General features: G+C 38.8%; 1 protein-coding gene across 1 annotated transcript in view; it reads right to left on the bottom strand.

Moving 5' to 3' along the window:
* Positions 1-6,211: 6,211 nt before the first annotated feature.
* FMO3 (flavin containing monooxygenase 3) overlaps positions 6,212-14,108 on the bottom strand; it is a 26,094-nt gene continuing 18,197 nt past the window's right edge. The window contains exons 5-8 of the mRNA XM_006887421.1: positions 13,333-13,532; positions 10,730-11,085; positions 7,443-7,515; positions 6,212-6,554 (exon numbers count right to left, since the gene is read on the bottom strand). Coding sequence (XP_006887483.1) covers positions 6,212-6,554; positions 7,443-7,515; positions 10,730-11,085; positions 13,333-13,532 — 972 coding nt within the window. The remainder of the gene's footprint in view (positions 6,555-7,442; positions 7,516-10,729; positions 11,086-13,332; positions 13,533-14,108) is intronic.

Here is a 14,108-nt window from a genome sequence, read left to right as displayed (position 1 = left end):
AGAGCGGAGTTTAGGGCTGTTGTACATAGGGTCGCTATGAGTCGCAGGCGACTCGACGGCACATAACAACAACAACAACAACAACAATAACAACAACAACAGCTCTAGATGGTGAGGTAGTATTAATAAATTTAAAATGATCCAAACATATCAGTTAGTACCAGGGAGCACTGGTGGCCTAGTGGCAATAAGCTGTGTTGCAATCCCAGAGGCATGTGGTTTGAGGCTACCAGCAGCTCCATGAAAGAAGGATGGGTAATCCCCTCCCATTAGATTAACTGCCTCTGAAAACCCACCCTAGGGTCACCTATGAGTTGGTTCTGACTCTATGGTACATAAAACAACAACAACATCAGTTAGTACAGTTATAAAACTGACATCCTCTTCTCCAGCCTGCAAAACTACTTACATTGCCTTAGAATTCTGCACCCCCTTCTTTAGTCATATAAAGTACTTTAAACTGCCAATTTACCAGGAGAGAAAAATGTATCTATCCTAGATTAGCATTTACCTCTTTGAAACTGTTTTTCTCAGTCATATGTAAGTTTTGTCATAAATGGCCTGTTTACCAGGAAGGGAAATGTATGTTTCCTGGATTAACATTTACCTTTTCAAACTGCTGTTCTTCAGTCATATGATAACTATTTCCTAAACTGTATTTACTAGTAAACTGTTCTTTTTAAATGTAAAACATATGTAACTTTATTAACAAAAGTTAAGTAGATTAGTATTTAACCCAAGTATGAAAACTAATGAACACTCCCAGATGGGAGGCAGTGTTTGAGGGGAAGCTCACTGTCCTCCCAGATCTGCAATAAAGTGCTTATGGGTATTGCAATCCATCTGTCTTATTGTTGATTGACTATGGAAAGAACACTTTGTGTTCAGTTACATGGTGGCCTAGTGGGTAAAGAGTTGCACTGCCAACCCAAAGGCAGGCGGTTGGAATCTATCAGCTGTTCCATAGGACAAATATGGACAATTTCCTCCAGTGCAATTTACAGTCTCTGAAAATCGACTTAAGTGCCATCTATTAGTTCTGATTTGATGACCCATAACAAAAACAACAATATTCACTTTTAAATATCAGAACAAGTTCTTAGATGAACATGGAAGTGAAGGAAATTCTTTTGTACTTCATATTTTCAAGTGGTATGAATCAGTTGAGATATATATCTATATATAACTATATATATCTCGATTATGCAAAAATGATAATATAATTAATTCATGTTCTACTTCAAAGGAAATACTAAGAACTTAGCATTTGCTCAATAAGTATGGAAACAGATTGATGTTAAGAAGTAGTCAAAGTATTAGGTTAGTTTAACTTTTATGTTGAACCAATTGATGTTCACAAAACTTAAATAATCATGTAAAGAAGAGTGAACAGGAATTGGACTATATCAGATTTAATCTTCAACTTTGTATGTGCTGTAATTTATAACATAAAATAAATTTTAAGAAATATATTTAATGTTTAGAAAACTCTGGTGGCCTAGTGGCAAGAAGCTGTGCTACAATCCCAAAGGCACACAATTTGAGGCCACTTGATTCCATGTAGACAACAAAGTTTTTAGAAAAAGTTATATTTGAGCATATTTTGCATTCTGTGAGTTGATACAAAAAGTAGACTGTTGTTTTACTACTTGAAACTATTAGGAAAAGTTTTAGAATCATGTACAACCTCGTCAATCTCAGTACCCTAAATAATAGAAGTATAAAGAAAACAAACAAAAAAACAGAGAAGTACTAGAAAAAGAGTGGTTTATCTTTTCCCAAATATTTTGTTGTTCCTTGACTTCAGTTAAAAGTGAAATTGTAGGGATAGGGGTGGGGAATGCAGGGGATTGTATACCAATGAAGATCGAACTGGGGGTAGGGGTGGGGTGGGTGGGGGAGAAAAGTGCAACAATGAATGAATGGAAATCCAAAACCTCTGTAAATGTTTATTGGAATTAATAAAAAAAAATGCATTGCATCAGGATGAAAAAAAAAGTGAAATTGCAGTAAGAAATGTGTAGCAAAATTCTTAGAGAACTAATAACGATGGTAGCAAGTTTCATTTGCTCTATAATGTTACAAGCCCTAATAATGTAGTTGTAAGGTCGTCAAGGAAGGACAGAATCCAGTTCAGGCTAAGAAAGACAGTTTATTGAGGAGAAACCGCTGGGCTGACTCTAGAGACCAGCAGCTACTTGAAGTTAGAGTGGAGTTTTCTATTGCCTTACAAGGAAATTGGGAGAAGGAATGTTCACAGTTGATTTTTACAAGATGAGACAACAGACTGGGGGTTGTAGATAGTTATTACAGGGAAACGGAGGTAGAATAGTTTTGCAGCCCTAACAAAGCTAAACAGAGTTACAACTGCTGCTTCCTATAGTTGATTTCAGTGGCTATTCAGGTTAAAGAAGGGAGAGCAGTTCAGCAGTCATAACATTCCAGCCTTTAGTTATGTGATTGGGGCTGCTGAGGTTCTCTTCTGTAACTACTTTTCTGCTTGATGGGGGTGACAATCAAAAGCAGGGGAAGGCTGTTGATTTTAGGCAGTGGAGTTTGCATTTGTGGTGATGGAGGGTAATGGTTGGTACCCAGCTGATAAACCGAGGAGTTCATGGACTGTGTAGCTGGCAAAGGCTCTCATCTGCTCCTTTAGAAAACTAGAGAGAAATTGCATGGGGCAAGAACTAAACATTAACATTAAGAAAATTACCATAAGAGGACTGAAGAAGGGGAGAAGTTAGGGTACCCAACTTTTAAAAGAGAACAATTTCTGTTGGCTTTCTATGGCTGTTGCCAGTCTTGCTTTGAGAATACTAGGCCAGTGATGGCCCATTTTTGATGGATTAGGGGGAAGCAGAGTATTTTGAATTTGGTTTTCTGTAAGAGACTTTGGAGGTTAAAAGGGCACTCACACAGACTTAAGTTCAGTTGGTCTGTAATCAGCTGTAAACTGAGTTGCTACAGACAAAGAATACTCCTGAGATAGAGCATTGAGTGGCATTATTTGACAAGGAAAGGATGTGATTACAATAACAGGAGAAAACATTGTTTACAGCTTTTGTACTTTTTTACTGAAAGTAGACAGGTAATATTTGAAATATGGAGAAGGATTATATTGTTTGCTAGTTGACCTATGAGAGTTATTTAGTTAGGGTTCAAAGTGTAATCTTTCTGAAGTTTAATTAGGTGGAATGGGGGTAGCTATGACTACTCTGTTGTAGAGGGAGACAGAATTAACTGTTTTTAGTAAGGGTTGGGTTGGTATGATTTAAAACTTGAAAGATAATATTTAAAAAGCATCTTGTAGGGGTTTTTCAGTTAACTGACAGAGTGAGTTTCTTTTATTTGCAGGTCAGGGTTGGGAAAGGAAGAGAATGATATTTTAGTTGCAGAAGGTTTTTTTTCTCAAGATTTCTTTTTAACTTGGAGGTTAATTATGAGGATCTGAAAGGCTGAGCAGGATGAGTAGAGAAGGTGAGAGAGAAAAGCAGAGTGTAAAAGTTTGGCAGTATTTCCTGGCTGGGTCTGGGTTGCTTGGGTTGACCTGAATGAGTATGAGAGGCCTAGAGGAGGGGAAAAGAGGATGGGGGCTTTGAGTATGAGGTAGACTGATGGATGTGGAGTGGACCTCCTGTTGTGAGACAACATTTGTATATGACAGAGGTGGAGGAGTTGAAGTGGTAGGGGTTGCTGAGAGATCAGCAGGATCAAAGGTGAAGGAGTTTTGATCAGGAAGGGGAGAGGGCATAGAAAGAGCTAAAAGAATTTGACAACTATGGCAATTTTGACAGAAAAGACAGACAGCATAAAACAAAGACCTGAATGTAGGGAATATCTGACCATTTGCATTGTGTTGGTAGAAATTGTCAAAGTCTCTGAGAGTGTTGAAATCACTACTGAGACCTATTAGTTAATTGATATTGTGGGTATGCTGTGTTCTTGCAATAAAAGAGTATCAAAGGAGTAGAGGAGACACTCCAGTGTATTGAGAAGGGCAGGATTGGCTGGCTTCCATAACTGGAAAGGGAGATTCTAGTAGGTGTTTCAGGAGAGAGAGATACTTAAGGCAAAAAGGTGTCCCTTATTTCCCTTTGTCCTCCCGAGAAGGTCTGCTCACAATGTGGACATCCCCAGCATCAGGAGAGACTAGCCACCTGGGCTGAGACATCTACGTGACCTAGAACAAGAGCAGGAGACCTGAGAAGGGAGAACTGTCTGCCACTTACCCCAAATTGGTCTGACGTTGTCTGGAAGGTCAACAATGACAAGAGACAGAAAGCCCCAGACAAGGACGTTCTCTCGTCAATTCATAGAGGGGCAGTCACGAGGCAGATCAAGCCCATGGAGGAGTAAAAAATTTAGGGTGATCCAGCATATCCCAGCTGCATTTAGGTCCTGAGAGGACAGGTTACATAGAGGAGAGATAGAAGCCAAATTTGTGAAGTTTCTAGAAAATCTCTATATGGAATCGGGCAGATTCCAGCACTGGATCACGTAAACAATGGGCGGAACAGACCACTCAGTGGCTTATTAGTGAACTCAGGGGAGTTACATGCTCTCAGTAGTTTAGGTTTGCAAGAAGGTAGAGAGACAGTTTGGGAATCGGGTTTTGTTGTCTCCTGGCAGGTACCCATCCTGGATTTTTGGAACCAGATATGTAAGGTCACTGAGGAAGGAGAGAACCCAGCTCAGGCCAACAAAGACAGTTTATTGAGGAAAAACTACTGCGGGCTGACTCTAGAGACCAGCATCTACTTAGAGTGGGCTTTTATATTATAAGGAAATTGAGAAAGGGGATATTCACAGTTGTTTTTTACAAAATAAGGGAGCAGACTGGGGGGTCATAGATAGCTATTCCTGCAAAACAGAGGTAGAATGGTTTTGCAGTCCTAACAGAGACAGAATTTCAGCTGCTGCTTCCTGTGGTTCATTTTGGAACTTATTCTGGTAAAGGGAGGGAGAGCAGCACTGTAACCCGAACAGTATTGATTAAAAACTGGACTGCTAACCAGAAGGTTGGTAGTTCAAATCCACTAGCTGCTTGCAGAGGCAGTTCTGGTGGCTTAGTCCATTGGGAGTTGTGCTGCTAACCCTTGCCTCTCTGGTGGTTCAAATTCGCTAGTGGCTCTGTGGGGAAAAGGTGAACAATTTCTTTTACTGCAACTTATAGCCATGCAACACCAATGGAGAGTCAACTAGGAGTCAGTTCTGACTCAATAGCAATGGAAATGAGCAACTATCAGGAGAATGTACGTTTGTTTCTTAAGATTTACAACCTTGTAAATTCTGTGGAAAGTTCTACTAAACCCTTTAGAGTCACTATGAGACTATAGCAGTGGGCTTGGTTGGATTAAATAATGTCATTCCTTAAACATCTATACATCAAAATTACAATTTATTTCCTTGCTCATTTTTTAAGTGAAAAAAAAAAACAACAAACCACCCAAATTTCAGACTTTGTCTGTAGCTTTGACTAAGTACTTGATTTTTTTTAAAAAAAATAAGTCTTATTACTCAGTTAAAATATAGAAGTTTTCCTTTTTGTTCTCATTATTCGTGCAAACATGTTGTAAAGTTGTTGTTTTTTTTAAATAATTGAAAATACAAACAGAAGGTATTACTTGTCAAGTGTCAATATCTATGCTTTTTGGAGTTCTTTTTTACAGAATGAATTTTCGTATTTTGTTTCTGAATAAGGGAATAGAGGGTATACTGCAAGATCTGGCATAATACAGCATAGAAATAATAGTCAAACTGTCTCCTTGATCCTAGAAATAGTTTGCAGTGATAGTTTAAGAGTATCAGGTATTTTTAACTACTGTTCTTAATTTTCTTTCACTCAGATGTTAAGTACATATTTTAAACATTGTCTAAAGGAGTCCTGTCAAAATATTTGAAAAAGATGATTTGGGTAAGACACATTTTTAGATAATAGTTAAATAAATTTGGCATAGGGCCATAATTCTAATTACAAAATTATGTGGAATCTAGAAATAAATGAGTAATGGCTTTCTTTAGATTATGGCATGATTTCTATAGAAAATTATCTAAAAGCCCAGGAAAAGTAATGCTTCCCTGACTAATGCCTACATTGTGCTCCTCAAGAAAGCTTGATAGGCAAGTAGGAAGTGTGAAATTACTAATATTTAAATAACAAAATCTGTCCAGCTATTGTCAGTAACTTTAGGTAACCTAGAAAGAATGGTGATTAAATCAACACCAACAAAATAGCAATGAGCACAAAAGGAATAGCAAGGAGCTTGAGAAAATGGAAAAATGAAGAAGGCTTCTGAGGACTTCCAACAGCTCGAGTCGTCATGGGTTTTAGTGCCCTGTCCCACTGGGTCATGATGGCATTTCTGGCTCCTGGCCACTTCCCTGGCCCCACCAGCCTGAACTGGTATGGACTGCATGGGCCAAAGAACACTTCCCAGGCCAACTTAGGATCTGTGAGAAAAAGCCATAGGATATTGGGCTTTACCCCAATAAAGGAGGAAATTTCATCCATATAAGTAATATAATCTGTCTGTATGGTCTCACTTTTGCCAAACCTAGAGAAAGGAAAAGAAATATCACAATGAATATCCAAGTCTCACACCTTTTCATCAGTGCATAAACTGACATCAATGGCAAGCCCTATGTTGATAATCAGACTTTTTCTTTTATAGATTCTACTTTGTAGTTTTTTCAAAGAGATTTCATATGGATCTCATCTGGATGTTCCTTTCTTCAGTACTGCAAAGCAGCCGAGGAAGGTCTGGCTATTCTCATTAAGAGATGGCACCATTGCTTCTTGCTTAAGTGAAGTTACTAGTTCATGATTACTGAGTTAATTAGTGAGTCCTAGATTAGAATCCTCTGGTGGTCTAGTTGTAAGAAGCTATGCTGTAGTTCCAGAGGTACGTGGTTCAAATCCACTAGCTGCCCCACAGGAGAAGGGATATCTTTCTGTGCAATTATGCCTCTAAAAATCCATTGCACAGTCAGCTATGCTTGGGTTCCAAATCAATGGCCCACAACAACAATGGACTAGATTTCAGATCTTCTAACTTCCTATTTTACCAAGTGACTTAGAGGCACCTGCTGAAGATACTTTCTACATCATAAAGGAGTTAAGGACTGTAGAATAGAAGCCTGCATCCATGTAGGCTCCAGCTCTGATTCTATCCACATTTCCTTTTTGTGGTGGGCGTCATGGAGAATTGACTATAGATTTTAGTGCTGCCATTTATTTCATCTTACACATAACATGATTTAAGGCAATGTCATATGCAAACCAGATTCGCAATGACCATTTGTTAGAGGAATGAATTTAGCTTCCATCTGAGAATTGTAATGACTTTACTCAGAGCCATTTAAGATTAAACTAACTCCCAGCATTCATAAACTCTGACTTATCTATGGAAATCACAGACTTCCTTTGCAAAATGTACACTTACCATTTGAGTTTTTTCCCCATTTTCTCATCAATATCATTCATCATGTCTTCTGCAGAAGGTAAAGTGCAAGTTCCTGAAAAACAAAAAAAGAGAGAGAGACTATAGTTAAGTCTGTGATAGGGCTACTGTGGGATGAGTGGTTATGGATATTTTTATCCTTTTAGTTCAGTTATGAATTTCATTAGCAATTCCAATTTTTTTGTCATTGTTCATCAAAATAAAATGTCAAACAAATGAGATTATAACCACTTTGAGACAAATATATGATTCATTGCTAGTCTTCTCAGAACTGTCAACAGTAATTAAAAACTATTTCCCTAATAGCTTTGTTGCTTTTAAGCCACTTACTAGATGTTTATTAAAGTTCCCAGAATCATAATTTATCATCATTTTAAGAAAAATGTTGCTGTTATGTGTCATTGAGTCACCTGTGACTCATAGTGATCCTGTGTACAAAAGCTCTGCACTCTGCCCTATCCTGAGCCAGTCTCATTAATATGACACCCTTACACACTTTACCCCATTTGCTGTGTTAAACCATCACAACGGGGGTCTTCCACTCCTACACTGTTACTCAACCTTTCTAAGCATGATGTCCCTCTCCAAGGACTGGTCCCTCCTGGTCTTGTGCCCAAAGTACATGAAATAGAGCTTCAGAATCCTTAGCTCCAAGGATTTGGTTTTACCCTTTCCAAGATAGATCTGTTTGTTCTTTTGGCAGTCCATGGTATGTTCAATACTCTTCTCCAGTACCACAACTTAAAGGCATTGATTCTTTTTCTGTCATCTTTAGGCATTGTTCAGCTTTCTGATGCATAGCACATATCTGTGAAGACTATGGCCTGGATCAGGCATACTGTAGGTCCTAGACTGACATCATTACTCTTTAGCCCTTTTAAGAGGTCCTTGACAGCAGACTTCCCCAATGCAATTAGTCTTTTGATTTCCTGACTACTGGTGCCAAGAGTACTGATTATATATAATAAATATTTATTACAGGGAAATATTGTTGCCATCAAGTCAACGATGACTCATAGCAACCCTATGAACAACAGATTGAAATATATACTATACTTTGCAACCCTTACAATCTCTATCATGGTTAAGCCTATTGTTACAGTCACTGGGTCAGTTCATTAATTTGGGTCTTCTTTCACTGACCCTCTCCTTTTCCCAGCATGATGCATTTTCCTAAAAACTGGTGCTTCCTGACAACATGCCCTAAGTATGTGAGACAAAGTTTCACCACCCTTGCCTTTAGGGAGCACTCTGTTTGTACTTCCTCCAAGATATATTTTTTTGTTCTTTGAGCAATCTATGAATCCAATATTCATTGCTCTTTGCTAATACCACAATTAAAAGGCTGCAGTTCTTTGATCTTCCAACTTTCATATGCAAGTAAAGCAATTTAAAATACCATAGATTGGGAGGGGAAAATAAGCTTCATAGGAAATAATCTTGCTTTGCCAGAAAAGGGATTTTCTGATAAAGAATTCATGGGGGCCCAAGTTTTTATCTGGATCTAACAGTTACTAGGCAAGATTGAGGACATGGACTGCTCACAAGTCACCAGTGATACAGGGGAATTACAGGACTGTAGGTCTATGTTGGAACTGCTCCAAGATTTCAGACTCATTCTAGCCAAGTTCTCTGGAGTCATGAACAAAGCACATCTTTGAGCTCGATCTGAAGGTCAAAAGATACTTCACATGCAGGTGTTTATTTTGTTTTATTTGGACAAACTTGAAATCATCTGGAATAAAACTAGAACTGTCAACTCTGCTCTGAATTCCTAAAACCCAAAATGATTGGCTGTATTTCCTGTTCTCAAAATTGTTAGCCAAATCTCTTGAGCAAACCTAGTTTAGTGATGTTTTAAACCTTGTAACCAGCCTAATCTGTGGGCAGAAGAGGGAGACATGGGAGGAGGCAGGTTGGGAGGTAAAGAGAGTTAGAGAGAGAGAGAGAGAGAGAGAGAGAGAGAGACAGACAGACAGAAGAGAGAAGAGAGAAAAAAGAAGTTAGACTCATTAATCCACTAGGAACCACCATGGGTTGGCTTATAACCAGGCTCTCTGTTTTCTCAAAACGAAATTGTTTCCCTAATCTCTCATTTTCCCATGAAGCCCCATCTTTATTATATGTATCAATACCCTAGTAACTGGATCTTTGCCTTGTGATCTTTCTTAAAGTCCAGATTATTATGTATAACCACACAGAAAATGGAATTCCACCCTTCAGCATTCTCTCTCTTCCTTCTGAGAAGCATTTCACGCTGTCTCCTGCCTGGCTCTTATCTCCCTAGAGCAACATCATCCTGAAGCACATCCATGAGGGATTGAGATTGGAAACACATTCATGCCTGGTAAAGGAGATCGCCAATGTGCAGGTCTATGATGAAGTTGATATTAGACTAGTGGTTAACAGGTGGTCCAAATATACAGTGGCCTTTAAATTTCCCAGAAAGCCAAAGAAAAACCAGAAAGTTGTTTCATCCAGTCATTATAAATATACCATATTTTTTATACAATTACCACACATTATAGAACTCTCCACATACTATTCACCAACCTCACTCATTAGTTTCTTTTGTGTGCTATATGCACTGTATGTATGTGTACATTGATTATTTGTGTTACATGCAAAATAAAACATGGTAGATTCAATTGTGCTTATACTAAATTTTGGTGTTCTCGTTTGTTTCCTAATCATGGCTCTGCTTGGTTTTATGATTAACATCTATCCACTTCTACACTCTAACCTTAGAGTGAATTATATCTCAATACTGAAGCTTTGTCTGACATACTTTGGACATGTTGTAAGGAGGGATCGGTCCTTGGAGAGGGACATCATGCTTGGGAGGGTGGAGGGACAGTGCAGGAAGAGGACCCTCTATGAGGTGGATTGATTCAGTGACAGAGGTAATCAGGGTGGCTGTGTTAGAGACAGTGAGATTGGCACAGGATAGAGCAGGGTTTAGGGCTGTTGTACGTAAGGTCACTATAAGTCGCAAGCGACTCAGTGACACATAACAGCAACCACCACCACCACCTATTCTTAGGAGTTACTGCTTGCCTGCCTTTTCTGATTCATAATCAAGTTTGCTGTTTTCTTTGAATTAAAAAAAAATATTTTCATAAAACTCAGCCCACTGCTATCAGGTTGATTCCAACTCATGACAATCTCCATCAGGGTTCTCAGGCTGTAATGCTTAATGCTAGCCTTTGAATTGGCCCTGTAACTCTCTATCCACTAGGGCACCAGAGTCAACTTAATTTTCTACTCACCCCTTATTACTTGTGCTGCCCAGCGAGCCTGCAAGTCAGTTGTAGGGATGGTAGCCCCAAGGGACTGGACAAGGCCAATCACCGCCATTGTTGGTTTCTCTAGTAAAGGAGGGAAGATGCCTTTAAACAAGGTGACTTCATTGTCTCTGCTTTTAATGATGGAGTCATCAAGGAAAGGGTAGGCATAGCCATACCCTGTTGCAAAAATGACATAGTCAATGGCTTCAAACACAGATCCATCCTCAAAAATGACAGAAGTCTCTCTGAAAGTCTTCACATTAGGTTTAATGGATACAGTGCCACACAGAATGCGAGCTGGGAGCTCATCATTAAACACAGGCTCTTTCCTCAGGATTCTGTATAGAAAAAAGAGAAAAAAGCCAGAAGTATAACATTCTCTTTTGTTTTATTGTCAGCTATGTTTGCATATCTATCAACCTACCTTTCTCTCTATCTATCATCATCATCTATCATCTATCTAATCTATACTACTACAACAACAAATCTGTCTGTCTAGATATAGATATATAGATACCTATCTTATACAGATACATAGACAAATTAAGAAAGGAGAAAACGACCCAAGACTTTTCTGTACTGTGGAGTGTTACCAACATGATGAAGAACACAATTATAGCAGAATGTGTTTTGAGGCAGGAGAAGTTGGCTTTTGCTGGTCATTTCACTCTTTCTTACAATCTTTCCTTTCTCTTCCTGAGTGTCTACTAAGTAACTCAGCTTTATAAGTCTACAAACCAAACTCTTGTTCATCCCCATAAACCTCCATTGTTCCTCATCTCAGGAATGTCAACTCTGTGCTGGCATGCTTGCTCAGATGAAAAATCTTGCAGATGTCTTTGACCCTTGTGTTACTCTCATAGGTTACTAATTAAACAGAAAATAAATTTTTATTAAACCTTCAAATAAATAGCCAGAAACTGATAGCTTCTGAACACTGCCCACTAAAAAGCCTAGTCCAGACCACCAGAACCTCTTATCTGGGTTTTGACAATAGCGTTTTTCCTAGTTTTTTCCTTCCTTTATTATCTCAGCCTCCTACATTGAATGATGACACAGCAGCCAGAGTGATTTTTATTTTTTTTTATTGTTAATTTAAATCTTATTAGGGATCTCTGCTTAGGGAAATCTGGTGGCCTAGAGTAGTGGTAAGAAGCTGTGCTGCTATTCTGAAAAAACACAGTTCAAATCCACCAGATGCTCCACGGAGAAAGATCAATAATTTCCTCCCACATGATTAACTGCTTCTGAAAACCCACTGGAGGGTCAACTATGAATAAGTTCTGACTTGACAACAACAACAACAATGACAACAACAACTATTCTGTTTAGATGTCAGCCTTCAGAGTTCTTATAGTGTCCTATAAAACCAAAAACTGTCTGGTTGCTTTAACTCCTTGACTTCATCTCCTAGTACTGTACCCACCCCGTCTTTATTCCAGGACAAGAGATCCTTTTACTCTGTTTACTCTGTCTAGAGCACTCTTCAATAACTCCTTGGCTCATTTTCTCCTTTCTAGCAGTACTTTGTCTCCTCAGTGATATCTGGGGACTATAAAATTGTCCTGAAGACACTCCACGTTACCTTTGTTGGTTTTTTCTTTTCATCCATAGCTCACAAGAATATCTGTATGATCTTCTGTCCCCCATTTATAATGTCTTTCCTATTTCCAGAGCATAAGCTCCATAAAGTCTGGGAATTTTTCCCATTTTGTGTACTGCTATATTCACAAGGCTTAGTATATGACCTGGTAAACAGGGAAAATCTCCTCCCGTGTGATTACTGCCTCTGAAAGTCTGCTGGAGATGGCATATAACATTCTGACTTGACGCCACATAAAAACAACAACAACAACATACAAGAAATACTTGAAAAATACTTGGTGCATTAACAAATTCACATTGCTCCAACTACAGTACAATTTGGGCTGTTTTCTGAAACTCCAATTCAAAGTAATTTCTTATTCTCTAATTAGCTTGGACCTCACTGTGGGAAAGAGTGGAGAGGAGACTAGAGATGCAAACTTTGTGGCCATAGATTGGTGGGAGGGCTCCACTCTGTGGTGTGAAGGAGGACCTTGAGAGTGTAGGGTAGAAGAAGTCCTTTCTTTTGGCTTAACTTTGGAATTATATGACAGGATGTGGAGGATGGTGGCTAAGTGAGAGGGACCTTGGCATTAGTGTAAGAAGGTTCATTGTTAATCTTGTTCCTACTTCTCACCTGTGAGGCTTTGGCAATAATTAACTACACTGAACCTCAAAATTTTTTACCTCTAAAAGGAGAATAAAGTTGTTGGAAGGATTAAATAATAAATATAAAGGTGCCATCACAGCCTTTGACATGTATTAAGTGCTGAAATTGTTTTTGTTTTGATTACTTTTGTATCTAACTTCTCATGTATTATATAACTTCTCAGCTGTGCAAGTCTGGTAAGGAGGATTGTGCAATTGCAAAACACTCCTATTTTTTAAGTCTTTCATCCTCTATGATTACACCACTAGTTTTTATTTGCCCTGTGATTTTCTTTCAGTTGTTGACACAGAAATGAAAGTTAACAGGCATATAATGTTGAACTCTGCTTTACCCATTTAAAGGCATCAAGCCATAGTTCTCATGCTTAAATCTTGAATTCATCTTCTTCATGTACCACCAGTCAGAGATGGCTGTCGGTAAGTTGTTCTTGAGGAAGGTTTCAAATCGAGTGATCACCAACATGTCCCATGGGTAGCCATCATCCCAGACCCTGCTCATCACCCAGGAGCCACTTCTGGAGCTGATGATAACCTTAGAAAACACCAATTCAACCATGAAAGTCATAACAACTAAAGAGGTGGATATTGTGTTATGCCCTGATGTCCTCCTTCAGACCTGGATCTATTCACCCACCTACTGGGAGTGCTGCTGAGGGGCAGCACTCTGTGACCAGTGGTCTTGGATTCTTCTGGGATCTCTGTATCTAATGGCTAGTGTTTACAAGGATAAAGAGTCTTAACTTCTCACCTCCACTTGGAACAACTTCAAAGTACCATCCTAACTAACTTTAGAATAAAGTAAAAGGGAAGCTTCCATCATTCCCTGGAGAAATTCTAGCTTTGACAGCACTACCAAGTAAACCTCACCTCAACTCACTGCTGATGAGTTGGTTCTGAGTCATCCCTGACCCTCCAATGGGTTTCTGATGCTGTAAATCGCAAAGGAGGAGACTGATTTTCTTTCTTCTGCCAAACCACTTTTGAACCACCAAAGAATTACACCACCAAATCTCCTGTAAATAAGCCTACTGTGTTTTAATTATATTTTGGAGTCAAATAGGAAGGAAAACCAATCTGTCATACTATTCCAGGCAAATTTTCATATATA

The sequence above is a fragment of the Elephantulus edwardii genome, unplaced genomic scaffold (assembly GCF_000299155.1).
Source record: "Elephantulus edwardii isolate Elephantulus edwardi_28Jun2011 unplaced genomic scaffold, EleEdw1.0 scaffold00057, whole genome shotgun sequence".
NCBI classification, from domain to species: Eukaryota; Metazoa; Chordata; class Mammalia; order Macroscelidea; family Macroscelididae; genus Elephantulus; species Elephantulus edwardii.
This window is presented reverse-complemented; position numbering and strand designations above follow the sequence as displayed.